This window comes from Prinia subflava, chromosome Z (genome assembly GCF_021018805.1).
Source record: "Prinia subflava isolate CZ2003 ecotype Zambia chromosome Z, Cam_Psub_1.2, whole genome shotgun sequence".
NCBI lineage: Eukaryota > Metazoa > Chordata > Aves > Passeriformes > Cisticolidae > Prinia > Prinia subflava.
This window is the reverse complement of record NC_086283.1, coordinates 57,299,434-57,314,809: the sequence shown is the minus strand read 5'-3', so window position 1 is coordinate 57,314,809 and position 15,376 is coordinate 57,299,434. Positions and strand designations below refer to the sequence as shown.

General features: G+C 43.6%; 1 protein-coding gene across 2 annotated transcripts; it reads left to right on the top strand.

Annotated features, from left to right (window-relative positions):
• Window positions 1-2,019: 2,019 nt before the first annotated feature.
• Window positions 2,020-15,144, top strand: FUT10 (fucosyltransferase 10). Of its 2 annotated transcripts, none has more exons than XM_063422088.1 (5): window positions 2,020-2,235; window positions 4,210-4,412; window positions 5,104-5,389; window positions 10,749-11,584; window positions 12,869-15,144. In XM_063422088.1, the coding sequence occupies exons 2-5, from the start codon at window positions 4,332-4,334 to the stop codon at window positions 13,091-13,093; spliced, it is 1,428 nt and encodes a 475-aa protein (XP_063278158.1). In that variant the 5' UTR covers window positions 2,020-2,235; window positions 4,210-4,331; the 3' UTR covers window positions 13,094-15,144. The 2 variants fall into 2 exon arrangements, with proteins under 2 accessions (XP_063278158.1, XP_063278157.1); XM_063422087.1 differs by having other exon boundaries at window positions 4,207-4,412.
• Window positions 15,145-15,376: the final 232 nt, after the last annotated feature.

The window sequence follows — 15,376 nt, the reverse complement described above, 5'->3', positions numbered from 1 at the left end:
GTCTTTCCATTTCTTATGCTGGTATCATCCTTACTAGCTATTTAACATGGATTACAGACAAGCCAGATCCTGCAATAAGCGCTTATTTCCTCAGAGTGGCATAACAGGACAAGAAACAAAAGTGAGCCTTTCTGATGTCAGCCACTGGCTTGAACTCATCCATGAACAGCTTCCTTATGGCATGGGATGGACAGCAGATCATACAGCTATCCCTCAGGACTGCCCTCAGGACTCACTTCTGCATTTTCAGTCTGCAGTTGTGAGTTATTGTGTCTGTAGATTGCTTCTAAAGGTTTGAGGGACAGTAACTGAGAAAAGTCAAACTTGTTGAAGGAAGCCGAACTTAATTTTACAAATAAGTTTTTTTCCTCATGAGAACAATTTAGTAGTCTACCAACTGAGGAAATGTGAAAGGAATATAACTAAGTTTAAGATTATGGACTAGATACAAACCCAATGGGTTCACAGGAATTCCTTCCATAAGCCATACCAGGTCTCTGATCCATTTCCAACCACTCAGTTTAATTTACTGAACTACACAAACTACACACTCATTGTGCCGTGCTAACTTCAGTCCTTGCAGCCTCTAGGCACTCTGAATTAGATCTGCAAAAGCAGGATTCTGCTTTCACATGAATGTGCTTTGCAAAATAATACTCAGATTCTTGCTGCATCCCTCATGACTTAAAGTGAGTGAAAATCCTTCATGTTCCAGGTCCAGTATCTGTAAACACACTTCAAAGATAATATTAAAACGCTGCCTGAAAGTTTCTAGTTAAAAATATTACTCCAGCAGCTAAAACCTTTGTGAAGAAGCAACAAATAGGACAAGAGCTGGGATTAATCACTTAACAAAGACTGGAGCATAAATCCAGTAAATCTGTCTGTCGCAGCATTGTAGTGTCAGTTGCTAGTTTTCATCTTAGGAGGAGACTGGTAGTTCAGAGAGAAATCGGTGCTCTCTGGGGCAGTATGTGCAGTAAGAGGTGGGTGTTGCTCCAAAGGGTCTACAGGTAAGAATAGCTGTAGTGGAAAGGGGACAGAGCCAACGTGGCGAGGGTCATGGACCCTGCTGCAGAGGGCTGGATTCAGCTTGCCTGCTGGGTACACTTCTGACCCTCTCAGGAAGCCTGCCAGCATTACACATCCAGAGTAAGGCAATGAGCTGTGTGCATAACATTTCTGCAGTTTTTATCAGTCATTCATTTCAGCTGAGGTGCAGGTGTCCCCTCTGCCTCATCTGGAATTCTTCCTCCACTGCCTCAGGTAATCAGCACCTTGCAACCACCCCTGCCTGCCGTGTCTGGGTTAGAAACAGCAGATACCTCGCTTTCAAGTGTTGGTGTATAAATATAAGTACCTGTGGGGAAGCATGTAGGTATTGGGTATTTCTGTGTTGATACAAATGTGTATGTGTGCGATATACGAATGACATACACAAGAATGGGTTGTTCCTAAGTCGGTACCAGGTGGGTAAATACGGTCTCTGCTCTGAGCTAACAGAAACAGGCTTCTGGAGTAAACATCTACAAAGAACAAGAGGTGCACAAAGCATTTCCCAGCTTCAGGAAGCCCCCAGCGGGCACACAGGACCGTTCCCTGGTCGGTACACACGGCCCCGAAGGGATGCCTTGGCAAGCCTGGAGGCACGGCACGATCTTAGGGATGCCCGCCGCAGCTCCGCGCCAGAGGGACGAGGGATGCGTCCCCTCGGCGAGCGCGGCCCGGCTCTCCCAGCTCCTCGGGGCTTCCCACCAGCTCCCGTGACGCATTTCTAACTGCACGCTGGCCTCATGCAGTCTATGTAAAGTCTCCGTCAGGATAGCACTAGCACTGTTGTAAAAAAAAAAAAAAAACCACAAAAAAACACCCCACCATAAAACCGCAAGGCGCGCTATTATGCAAACAGCTGTAGGAATCAGTGTCAGGGGCGGATTTATTTTTGGGAACTGGGTGAGGTCTTGCAGTGAGGGGTCGCAGAGGAGCGGCCGGGCGCGGTGCAAGCGATGGCGCTCTCACGGCGATTCGGCGCTGCCCGTGCAGGCCCGGCGGGGCCGCGGGCGCCCGAGGCCTGCCCCCGCCCCGCGGCGGGGCGGAGGGAGGCGCGCTCCGCACCGCCCCCCGCTCCAAGGGGTGCACCAACGGAAAGTTAAAAAAAAGCAGCAAAACACCCCAAACCCCCTCACACCGGCCAGAGGGGGACGGCGGCGGTGAGGAGGGAGCGAGTTTGTCGGGGTGAGTACGGCGGCGGGCGCCCGGCCGGAGGATGCCCGACCCACGGCGGGAGCAGGGCCGGGGCTGCGGGATGCGCAGAGCTTCGGGAAGAGAAGGGGCGGCGTTTCGGGGAACAGGAAAAAACCCCGCTGGGATGCTGAGCCCAGAGAATTGCGGCGACACAGAGCTCGAAGGACAGGCGGCAGCAAGAGCTGGCAGGAAGTTTGGAAGCATTTGCAGGGAGGTGCTTCTCCCGCAGGGCAGCCTGGGGTAGTGGTTTGTCCTTCTTCCCTCAAGTCCTCAGGGCCTCTGCTCACCCTGACAGAGGTGGGGAAGCGTTGCAAGGTCATCCTTGCCAGTGAAGTTGGGATGGGACAGAGCCTTGCCTGGCCCAGTCCAAGTACCTACCGGGCAGTATTGCATGTTGGGCACCGCATATCCAAAAATGAATCCATGGTTCTGTGTGATACCCTGGGTCAATAGGTGCAACACACCCATGCTGTGGGCAATTCTCCCTCTAGAACCTAAAAATGTGATTATTACTACTGCTCTTTTACCAGGGCAGGGGTTAGGGTGGTATTCAGTAGATCATCAGAATCTTACTTTTTGCCATGCACTGGCGTGGTAAGATAAGGTGTTAAAAATACTGTCCAGCTCGAGGTGTGCCAACACACCAGTGGGCAGAATTCATCCCCTTCCCCTCCTGGTGCTCCTTTTTGGCTATACTGCAGGAGGCACAGAATGTGCAGAGGCTTTACAGAAAATCCTGCCTGATCAGAGAAGCGCTTAACTGGCAGCCATGCACTTTCACACCCACACAGACCTTCAAAAGCAGCTGGCCTGTACAGAGCAGAATTGCACAGCAGGGTTTCATGTCAGCTTTTGCTAAGGAGGCCTTTCTGGTGTTCGAGGGAAAGGGATGAACTCATGTGTCAGTGGGAGGAGAGAAAGGATAATTTTTTTCTTCTAGCTGTCAGCACCACTGTGATAGTTCTACAGCAGGCAGTAGGTTTGGGACCCATCACTCTTTGTCAGGGCTTTAGAACTTTGTGGTTGGGATTAAGATGGGGGGAGAGCTGTCAGGAAAACCAGCATAAATTTCATAGTCATATCTCTGAAAGAGAGGAGCTCTAAAATAGCAATTTGTTAAACATTTTGTGCATGTGCTTCTGCTTTCTGAGCTTTCAGAACACCCACATTTTCAAACTTCTCTGTTGTGAAGTGCTACAGTCGCTACAGTCCTATCTTTCTACCATCTTTTTTTTTTTTTTTTTTTTTTTTTGGCAAGACGTGGATGGAATTTTACAGCTTCTTCTGTTGCCAGGAGTTGAGAACATCCATCATGCAAGAAAACAGTAGGGTTCTCTAAAAGCTAAGAAAAGGAGTGGGGAAGGGAAAGTTATTTGAAGAGGGACAGACCAACACAGGTGCAGATTACTCAGAAAGGGGAACTTATTAAATTTAACTGGATTTAAGTGTGGACAGAGTTTGTGTGTGTATTGTGTGGTTACTTTCTCTATGCATTGGACATAGAGCATATTCCATTTGCATTTTTTATGCTTGTGGAGAGAAGTCCCAGAAGACTGAGGAATAATAAGTCCAAGGCCAGGCAGTTGTGTGCCTTTTCTGGGAGCATTTTCAGAGATTGCCCAGGGAAGGAAAATCTTTCATTGCTTCCGTATTTATGAGTCTGTTGAAAAGCACACAGCTTGACATCTGAAACTCAAGAAAGCAGCAGCCCTCCTCACACTGTACTGTGCCAGCACCATCAGCATTCCTTACATTGGCTACAAGGATGAGAGGATGTCTAGGATGACCACAGGGAGAGTAGGTGCCTGGGGCTTTGTGAACAAGACTGCTGTCTTGTGCAGGCTGCTTTCTAGATACCTGGCTGAATTTGTGGCTCTGGCTCTACAGAAGGCTCTGGGTGGACATGAAACTAGCCACTGAGCTTTGAAGGAGCTCTCTGTGTTGATGCTCTACTCTTTTCAGAAGCAGTCACCATGAAGAGCACTATGGATAAAGTGGGAAAGCCCAGCAGCAAAGAGTGAAGACTTTGGACAAACTGGCCTTCCTAATGCCTAGATGTAACTGCTCTGGTGGCCTGGTAGTGCAGTATGATCAGGATGAGGAGGAAGATACTTTGGGCATCTTGCTTCTGCTTTGCAGCTGCCTTTTTCCTTGTGCTGACACTCCAGGTAAAGGGCCAAGTGGGCGGGGTATGTATGGGATTGCTGTCAAAGCAGGACACAATTCTGTCAGATGAGAGAGGCGACAGACTTTTGCCATACTAGTCTGTGCTTCACCAGGAATTACTCTGTGAGCAGCGCTGGCCTTGTGGTGATAGCTGACTCTGGAAGTGACATAACCCAGAGAATGATTTTCTTGTATACATCCTTGGCTCCTGGAGGAGTTTCTCAGGAATGTTGCAACATACTATGCCATGCTGCGTTGCCTGTCTCCAGCATTACCTCCTTTTTTCACATGTTTGAACTCATTAGACTAGGGGGCAAGGCTGGACCCATAGAGACATGAAAACTTCATGGATTTTTTACCAGCTAATTTTTAGAGAAAACTGTGCCAATGAAGGGCTGTTTTCTGTCCTGTGTTTTCTAGGGAGAAAGCAGAAGTTGTGTTCTAAGTCACCTGTGATGTGGCCATATCTCAGTACAGAAATGCATTTCCTGGCTTCTCCTTACAGTTTCAAATTAAAGCTTTTGCTGTTCTGACATCAGATGACTTGATGTCTGCAGTCAGTGAAATGCATCCAATTTGATTGACAGAACTTAACATACCAACTAGTGCTCGATACTTAAATTCTGGTTTGTAAGCAGATGTCCTGGCTAATGGCAGTGACGCGTTGTGATCCGTATGTTTATTTCCCTGAAGGTTATCACCGAACTGGGCAACTCAGAGAATAAGGTATCAGTAATCTCCAGTTTACACAGCAGCCCATTAAAACCTGTGGAGAGACATGCTTTTCAGTTTAAGAATCAGGAACTTCACAGCAGCTTCAAGACAGAGTCTGATGTAACTCACTATCCTGTCCTGCTCTGGTGGTCTCCGCTGACTGGAGAGACAGGGAGATTCAGTCAGTGTGGAGAGGATGTATGCTTCTTTACTATCAACAAGACCTACCAGCACAATCAGATGACAAGAGCATTTCTGTTCTATGGTAAGAATCTATTCGTTTTTAAGGAAGTAACTTTTCCTCCAGCTTAGTTCTTCCCTTATAGAGTTTAAATATTCTAAGTGGCAATGACTTGGGACAGGAAATTTATGCAGCTCATTGGGCTAAACTCTGCCTGGTGCTGAATACCATTACAACTGCTCTGTAGAAGAACTCTGAAGAGTGACCATGCACGTCTGTGGTATGACTGATGGCTTGTCTCATGCTGCTTTCCGATCACAGGTACTCCTGTTCATGGCAGAAAAGACAATTTCATGTCATTACCAAGGCATTTAAAGACAGTCTGAAATCAAGCCAACTTTTTCCAGTCTTCTGGCTTGACATCCCTAGCAGAGGTTCTGCAAGGCCTTTGTTGCAGTTGTGCAAGTCTTTTGTCTAAAAATAATGCACTCTCTGGTAACACTGCAACTCCCCTGAAGTGTTTTCATGTGCCAAGAAATTGCTAGCAGACTCTAAATGGAAAGTAGTGAAAGAAACCTATTGATTCCGTACAGAGAGCAGCAGCTAGTGCAACCTTCTGTGCTGTTCTGGCTCTGCCAGAGACTTCTCATTACATACACTGTAAAGTGAGTCTACAAAACATAAAAGATGCATCATTTAAAAGTAGACTTTACTTCAACTTTTTTGTTTTCCCCCACACAGGTTTTTTTGAAAGGAAACCTGAGTTTGAGGTGGAAAAGTAAATTCAAATGCTTTTCACTGGTATGTTCAGATCTTTTGTCTGGAAATAAAACAAAATAAATCAGGGTGCTGAATTTCTTTCACTCAATCTGAGTACAGATGAACAGGAAATATAGGAAAGAAGGGCCTTAAACTTGATTGTTAGCAGTGAAACAAAAACTTCTCATCATTAATCTTTTTAGATCTCCAAGTAGGTCAGCTTTGTCAGATAGTATAGTGGTTAAGCATGAAAGCAAAGGAATAACAGCAGAGGAGTGAGAAGCTGACCCAATTAAAGACAAAGAAAGCTGGATTGCATCACAGGAGGGCTGTAAAGTCTGGTGATTTTGGTCTCTGGTAGTAATTTAACTTGTCTTTTTCAGCATTAGAAGTGTTGTTACTTTTCATTTTTGGCAGGATTCTGGACATGGTTTACTCTTCAGTATATTTTTAAAAGACAGTTTATATTGGGCATGGTTTTCCCTGTAGCATTTTTCTTTTCTTTTTCTAGTGATGCTGGCTACGAACTTCGTAAAGACAAGTGTCAATATATGCAAAATTGTTACTTATTTTTAAGCCACAGTAAATGATCTCACAATGTCAAAACAGAGAGAGATAGACTTTTTCTCTCGTTTTCTTTTTCTCTCCCTCTCTCCCCCCTGACATGATTCAGTAAGCTGTGAGTCTGCAGAAAAGGTATATTTTACTTTTACAGCTTTTCCCTCTGAAGAGCTTGCTGAGTGAAAACTTGAATATCTGAATTTTCATGCTAAAGCTGGATCAGAGCACAGTTTCACCTTCCAAAGAAAATGCAATAATTTCCCTAGTACTTGGTCAGTAAACTAGTCAAGAAAAGAATGATCCAAAGATTAAGAAAAGTACTGAGGAAAAATGGAGGGTGTAGATGTTTTCCAGCACAACTGCTTTGTTGGGAACACCAGTTTTTCTGCGGCTTGTCGCAGCTCACTGTCCTAGCCTGGGGAGCCCTTAACTGTGGGTGATAACTTTGTCAAGTGTCGCCTCGTCTTATGTTTCAGAATGAGATGTGGCATCCCCTTGCTAGACTTCATCTCTACTTTTGGGAGAGGTTCCCAACTCCACCTTTTCAGTGTCACATAATTCATAGTGTAGTATTTAGCATGAGCTGCCAACGTGACTGAGTCAGCGTGAGGAGGATCTGTCAGAGCCTCAGGGATGTTATTCTTAATAGAGGATGTCTAGCTGTTCTGTACTGGAGCACTGAGTATGACTTGGAATATAACTTCTGAAGGGAAGATGTCTTCTAAAATGTGTAACTTCTCCTAGCAGCATATATCTTTCTCTTCTGCATATCTAAGAGTTCCAAATTAATAGTTAGGAAGTGAAATTTCTCATAACTCTAGTCTTTTGGTGCTTTTTTTTGTTCCATCATATGCTTCCTTATTTCCTTCATCTCCTGGAGTAGGGGGCATGCTGATGTTATCTTCCCTTTAATCCTTTTGTCTTCTTGCTGGATCAGGATTGATTAAGTGTTGTACTGAATGCAGTCATTGTGATGCACTCTGATCTGTATTGTGTCCAGTTTTGGGCCCCTTATTTCAGGAAAGACTCTGAGGTACTGAAGCACGTCCAGAGAAGGGCATCAAAGCTGGGGCAGGGTCTGGACAGAAAGTTCAATGAGGAGCAGCTAAGGCAGCTGGGGTTGTTTAGCTGGGAGAAAAGGAGGCTCAGGATGACCTTATCACTCTCCACAGCTCCGTGTCAAGAGGCTCTAGCCAGGTGAGGGTTGGCATCTTCTCCCAGGCAACCAGTGACAGGATGAGAGGACACAGCCTCAAGCTGGACCTGGGAAGGTTCAGATTGGACATCAGGAAAAATTTTTTCGTGGAAAGGGTTGTTGAACATTGGAGTGGATTGCCCAGGGTGATGGTGGAGTCACCATCCCTGATGTTGTTCAAGAAACAACTGGTCATGGCATTAGGTGCCATGGTCTAGTTGACAGTGGTGATTGGTCAAAGGTCGGACTTGCTGATCTTGGAGATCTTTTCCAACCTAAATTATTCTGAGATACTGTGATTTTATAGTGCGTTTTTCTTCAAGTTTCTCTTTGCCTGCCTTAACTGTCTCCTAGTTTGGTAAGTTCTACATGTTGCCTTTTTGTCTTTCTCTCATTCTTGTCTGTGTTTCCATCACCTTTTCCCTGCAATACTATCTGAAAGAGGGAGCACCTTGTAAAAGACCGAGCTGCAGTGCTGTGATTTTGATGCACAGCATTTCATTATTGTAGGCATGCACTGTTACTTCTCTTCTTGGCATCACTTAGAACAAAGTGTTTTAGAAGCCAGATAGACTTTATGAATTTCTCCATGAGAATTTGATTAACTTTCAGTTTTTGTCACCTTCTTCTGTCACAAAATAACACGTCAAAAACAAGATAACACATCAAAACCAGAAGCAAATAGCATTTTTCATTGAGTGGCATAGCCTTTCATCCTTTTAGTGGTGAGGACTTAGGACTTGAGTAGAAGACAGAAGGTCGATGTTTAGTGGCCTTAAAAAGCTCTATCTGATGCTCCTGAAGGATCTTGCTCTGTAGGAGATTTTTGTATTACTGACAGCTAACTTCTATCTCTGCTGCAGTAATGAAGTCTCATATTAGTTTTATAAGGTCATGCTTGGAGTCACTTTGGCAGGCTCATCCAGCTGCAAGGACCACTGAGCATTTTTTAGAAATCTTCTTTATTTATCTTAGCTTTTAGATCGGTATTCTGTGTAAGACTTCTTCTAGCACCCTCTTCTTTTTACCATCAGTGGTTTGAGGTCAGGGGTAGAATGGAGAGTGAGAAGTTGTTGGTGTGAGTGAGATTGTGTTATGACCCTCCTCTGAGGGATGGTAACTGAGGTTCCTGTTAATAGGTCCCTTGGGTGAATTAAGAGTGAAACAACTCTGAATGGCTGGTGTGTGCATATCAGGCGGGTTTATTTCAAAACAGTTTAATTGCAGTGGGAAGGAGGTATGTGGCTCTTCTGTTTCTTTCCTATAAGAGTATAAAAATCTCATGAAGAAAATATGTAAGGAAAAGAAAGAGAGAAAGAGGAGGAAGTGATAACTGAAAGGAAGTAGATAGTGAAGGGGAAAAATACGACCTCTGATGGATCCAGTGATGATTCTTGATCATTGCAATTTGGATGTCCATGATAGGAATGATGGTTGCAGTCTTGATTTGTTGAGGGTAGGGGCCTGTAAAACAAAGACTGTGCTGGCTCATATACATTTAAATTGGCATGGGAACACCTAGATCCCTTCCCAGGGTGGGAAGTTTTGTGTCTGATGCAATAGTATGAGGCACATGCAGTTCTGATGGAGAGTTCCTGATAAGACTTGGGGTGCTTTGCGGTTGTTTGCAGTCCACAGCCCCCTGTAGAGATATGGCCACTGTTTGACCCTGCTTCTTGTGACTGTGCATCTCTGTCTTAGGGTGGAAGAGGGAAGCTGGCATGGAGAAAGCATTACCCTGCCTCCACAGAATCTGCTGCTTACTGGCATTCTCCTTAGTTGGCTTGAGCACAACTTGTGTAAGACATTATATTCCCAATTGTCCTAGATGCAATCAACCATGGAGCTTGCTACACAAAGGTTAGGTTGCCACAGATGGTAGTTTATCTGAAGATTAAAAATTTGTTATGTTTTCTCAACCAGCTCTTCAATGTTAGTTTCAGTTTTTGAACCTCTCATGCTTGACAATACTGGCTAAAAGTTTTGTATGTTCAGTGTCTTTACTTAAGTAGAAAACAGGGTTCTAAGACAGTGAGGAAGTACCTTGACCGAAATGGGGCAAGTTTGCATTTGATCTGCAGTAAGGCTGGTCATACGAGTGTAGTGCAGTAGCAGTGAAGGGAGAGCAAGGGTTGCTTTAATGAAATGATACTTTCAGCTTAGTTTTGCACAGACCAGCTGTTGAGAAAAGTATTCTATGTTTGTCCTAAGGTTTCTACCACAGTTTTCCCAGTTTCTGCAGCTGACTATTTTTAGAGGTTAGACATGATACTTCTTCTTCTATTGGCATTACTTTGAGGAGCTTCTGTCAGAAGCTACTTCTTTATGTATCTGGTAGGCAGCTGTGATACATCACCTCTTAATTTTCTCTTTGAAAAGTTAATCGTTTAGCTTCCTAAGTCTCTACAGTACAATGTCTTTTCAAGACTTGAAGTAATTCTTTTTTTCTCCTTAATCCTGTCCAGGATTTCATCATCCTTTTACTTGTTTTATTACTAGAACCAAATTGAGTTCTTCAATAACCATTTTCCTCACATCACAGAGGAAATACCATCTGTTCCTCTATTTAGAGAACCAGGGGATTATTAAACTTCTTACTAGTCTCATTTCAGTGCATTAAAATATGAAATTCCTAGTGGTCCTTTGAATTGAGAGGCCTTTAAACTAATACAAGATGAAAGGAAACCACATCTAATACCGACTACTGATCCCACTTCTCTAGATTCTTATGCTGTGAAATTCAGTTTTATCTGTCGTTATGCTCTTGTGCCTTTGCATTAATTGCATTCTTTGAAATAACTGCCTTATAGTGTTAGAAATGTGATGGTTGTAGCGCTGATACTAAATTAGAAATCAGACTTCTGTGTCATTCTGGTTAGTGTCACATGACAGATAAGAGCAGGATGAACATCGTTTGCTTTTGTCTAGGTACTGACTTCAGTATATACAGTTTACCTCTCCCTCGTAAAGAATATCATGACTGGGCCCTTTTTCATGAAGAGTCACCAAAAAACAACTACAAACTCTTCCACGAGGCAGCCATCACCTTATTCAACCACACTGCAACATTTAGCCGCCACTCTCACCTGCCACTGACCACTCAGTACCTTGAGAGTGTAGAGGTCCTGAAGTCATTGAGGTTCATGATCCCACTGCAGATGAAAAACAGCCTGAGGAAAAGGCTGGCACCACTTGTGTACGTGCAGTCTGACTGCAACCCCCCTTCTGACCGGGACAGCTACGTGCGTGAACTGATGTGCCACATTGAAGTAGACTCTTATGGGGAATGTTTGCATAATAGAGACCTTCCTCAGCATCTCAGAAATCCAGCTGCCATGGATGATGGAAACTTTTTAAAAATACTGGCACAGTACAAGTTCATTCTTGCTTTTGAAAATGCTATATGTGAAGATTATATCACTGAAAAGCTCTGGCGGCCACTGAAGTTGGGAGTGGTGCCAGTGTACTTTGGGTCTCCCAGCATTGTAGACTGGCTTCCTAGTAACAAGAGTGCAATCCTGGTATCCAGTTTTTCACACCCTCGGGATCTGGCCCACTATATCAAAACACTGGATACAAATGATGAAGAATATGAGTCCTACCTACAATGGAAACTAAAAGGGGATATTTCCAACCCAAGACTGCTTAGAGCAATGAAGGAGCGCAAGTGGGGAGTGCAAGATATCACCCAGGACAATTACATTGACACCTTTGAGTGCATGGTTTGTAACAGAGTGTGGGAAAACATCAGACGGAAAGAAAAGGTATGTGTGAATTTGTGTTTGTGTCTCAGAGAGGCTTTAAAATGGCACTAGGGTCAGGTTTGTCTCAGGAAGTTTGGATACCGGGTTTCCAGCTAGCTGATAGCCACAGTATTCCAGTGCCGTTGGAGTGTGCATCCTCATGTAAACAGATGCTGGCAAAAGGTGCAAGTGCACAACCAGAACAGGTATTCCTCATAGTGCTGCAGTGCTGTGTGTGAGCACATGACATTGACCACTGAACTGGTGGTCATTTTCAGCCAAAGGCTTGAGTTGTTCAGGGAGGAGATTTTTCTCAAGTTGCAGAAAGTAGCCTAACGTGCTGACCTTCTTCAGATGACCTGGATCATTTGGAAAGAGGTTGTCCAGAAAGGCTGTGGAATCTCTGTCCTTGGAGGTGTTTTAAGACTATACTCAATTTTGCCCTAGGCAATTCCATATGATTACGCCTGTTTCGAAGAGGGAACTGGAAATCCCTGTCTTCTGATCTGTCTTAAGCACTCTGTGACTGTCAGGTTCTCTCTATATATGGGTACTTTCAAACCTGTAGTCACAACATGCCATTGTCTGTGGCCACATTTGGTGACTAAACACTGAAACAATTTTTAAGCTAGGTTGTTATTTGTGAGAAACCATATTTTAGCTGATCACCCTCTGAGTAATACATTAAATGGTCTGTCAGTAGAAGGGAGATGGAGAAAACTTTTGAAATTATTAAGGTGAGCTGAAGTGATAAGACTTACAAACTGGCAAGCATTACACTTAACCAGACTTTGCTGTTTGAGACCAGTGCAAATACAGACATATGTCCTCTCTTTGAGTTAGGAATGGAGCCATGGAAAGGTGGAGAATAGATAGATACAGATATTCCTTCCCCGTGCTTTTGTGGCTCTCTAGTCAATAAAATGATGAAGACCAGTTTACTCTTCTGGCCAGATTCCTAGCTTTTTTTTTTCCCCTTAGAAAAAGAATCTCAGTGTGAGCATATTTAAGATGAAAACAGAATATAATGATGAAAATATAACTCCTTGCCTTCTAATTTCATTTTGTGTCTGCTGGTGCTGCTCATTTGCAGCCAAACATTATCTGAGAGTCAGTGTGACTCGTCAGCATGACTGATCTTGTCCCAGACACTTGGAAGAGGCCTTCCACAGGGACAGGGGTAGAGCCTGCAGTGGGAAGAAAAGTGTAACTGATGTGATTTGACAGTTTACTGATGGTGTAGCACTTTTCTTCTCTTTTTGCCTGGGTCACTGAATAACCCCTTTTATTTTTCTTCATTGGCAGGGATGGCTGCCGCAGAGGTGGGAGGCTCAGGTTAATCATCTGAGCTGCCCCAAACCGGAGGCATTCTGGTTCTCATCCTCAAACCCTGGCTGGATTTCTCTCCAAAAGATGTGGATACCAAGCTTTGAGCAGTCTAAGAAAGAAGCCTGGGCACTGAGGCACCTGGTGGAAAGGAACAAGAATTTTACAGCTGAAGAATTTTGGATGCTTGTATTCAAAGACTAAACACAACGGACCTGTAAAACAGAGTGAGCTCCTCAGAGGAGTTCTGTGGAATTTTCTTTTGCAGGTGACCTTATAATTTAGGATTAATAGCCATGGGAAGTAGACCTGTAAGACTAAATTTAGTATGTTCAGTGCTCAAGGGGCACTAAGAAATGCCAAACAGTAAAATCATTCTGCCAGGTAGTATATGCACATAGATATGCATATATTTGTATTTAGAATGATTTTTATTAATTATCATTTGTTCAAATGTTTGAACATTAAGACCCTGGCTGTCAGGATTCTCAAAGCCCAGATTTAAGCACACACTAGTTAGCCTGAAGCAGATGGCTGTACCTCCATCTTTAGAAACATACCTGCTTCATCTCAAGACCCCTTTTTCCCCAGTCCAGGTCCTTCCTTTGCTATACTGATAGCCACAAGGTGCAGAGCAGCCGACACCATTGCACAGGTACAGCTTCTGTGCTGCTTTGGAGGTAGACTGAAAATTTGGGACTGTGTCCCTGGCTAGCTGTTTATTATCAAATTTCCTGGTATCAGCAGATTTAAGCAGGGACTTGGCAGGTTTTGTGTCCTGACACTGAGTACCAGTGTAATGTACATTAGTGGCTGGCACGAGGAAACACCATCTGTTGGTGTCCAGGGACAGATTGAATGAAAAACGTGCTGGCTCAGATTTACCCACCATCTTTTGCTAAAAATAAGCAGAGCACATGAGTATCTCCACTCCCTAGAAATAGGGTTGGCTTCGATCTGACTTCTTGCCTTTCTGATGATATATTTGTATTCTGATGATAGTATTTGTATAATGTATAAACATGAAATTATATGATTAAAAGGGTAGGGATAATACAGGGTCCATTGGTGCTGAAGTCTTCAATAGACCCAAGGAGAAGTAGGCAGCCTTCCTGTTTTAACACACAAAACCTCAGATTACATAATCTGACAAAGAATAAAATTTGGTGATTTTAGTCATCACTTACCAAGGGCACACCTTTGCCTGATGTTTAGACTGTTGCAGGTTTCTTCCCAGGCTCTTTCAGCCTCAGTCTGTGGAGGTGTTAACTTTCACAGGATCTGCAAGATGGCAGTAACTGTGGAGCCATTCAGATGAGTGACACTCATTCATACGCATGGCCATGTATGATGACACAGACAAATGGAATTACTAATCCAGGGTTCTTCACATTGCTGGAAAGGCAGATTGTCACCTGTGTTAATTTCCATGGAATTGTTCATTGCACCAGGCTATATTAAAATTTCTGTCGAATACTGGCTGTTTTGTAAAGGGGTAGCCAAATAGTGGCAATGGAGAAGGATGTGAATAGCATTTATGCCAAGAAATTCAGCTGCGAAATTTACTTACCTTGGAAAGGTTTTCTTACCAGAAATTTCCTCAACAAATAGCTGGTGAATTTTTAGTCACTTTTAAATCTGTCAAAGGAAAGATGAGTTTTGTGGCCATGAATAATAGAGTATTGGTCATTAGTATCAGCCATTGTTTCTATGAGAATATATTTAGTTTTGATTAAGCAAAATATTCCCACTGAGTTTTCTCACCACTAGTGTTTTGCTAGTGTGACACACAGCATCTGTTGAACATACCTTAAACACTTTCCCCAGTGATCTGCAGTGCAAATGATGACTAGGCTCCACAAATTAAGCTCTTCAGGGAAGTGACATTAACACTGGACTTACAGGCTTCCCTGGATCCGGACTGAAAGCTGGACATAGCCTCCCAAACATTTTCAAAGGGAACTGCTGAATGCCCATCTGTTGCCACAAATCTCTGTTTCACCTCCCAGGATGATAAAGAAACATGAAAGACTAACTACTTTTTGTTGTTATTGTTGTTATTTTTTGTTTTGTGATGTTCTGCTGTCCCCTTGGCCAAAAGTCTCAAGCCATGTTGTTTAAAGACCTCAGGAAATGCACAACTGGACATTTTTTTCTTTGTTTCACGGTGGTATCTGTTAGATCCTGACCATCTTGATGATAGATTATCTTTATTTGATAGATAAAATCCAAAGAAATAAGACATATTTATCTCAGTTTATAGTGTTTTATTATCCTTCATTTTAATTTGGTGGAGTGTGAGGGAAGGAAAGATTGTGACCCACATTCTGGTATTTCAAGTGGTCAGCAGCCTGTGTTTCAGAAGAGGTAATGTGTTCATCCACTGCTATACACAGTAGAAAGCTGAGTCTCCAGTCTCCAGAGACTAGACGTGTACTGTGGTTTAATTGTCAGTCCTCTCACAGTTCATTCTTTTTACAGGGTAAA

Coding starts and splice junctions, on each gene's coding strand:
- FUT10 (XM_063422088.1), top strand. CDS start 4,332: ATGATCAGGATGAGGAGGAAGATACTTTGGGCATCTTGCTTCTGCTTT. Junction 5,390..10,748: donor AAGAGCATTTCTGTTCTATG/GTAAGAATCTAT, acceptor GCTTTTGTCTAG/GTACTGACTTCAGTATATAC. Junction 11,585..12,868: donor ACATCAGACGGAAAGAAAAG/GTATGTGTGAAT, acceptor CTTCATTGGCAG/GGATGGCTGCCGCAGAGGTG.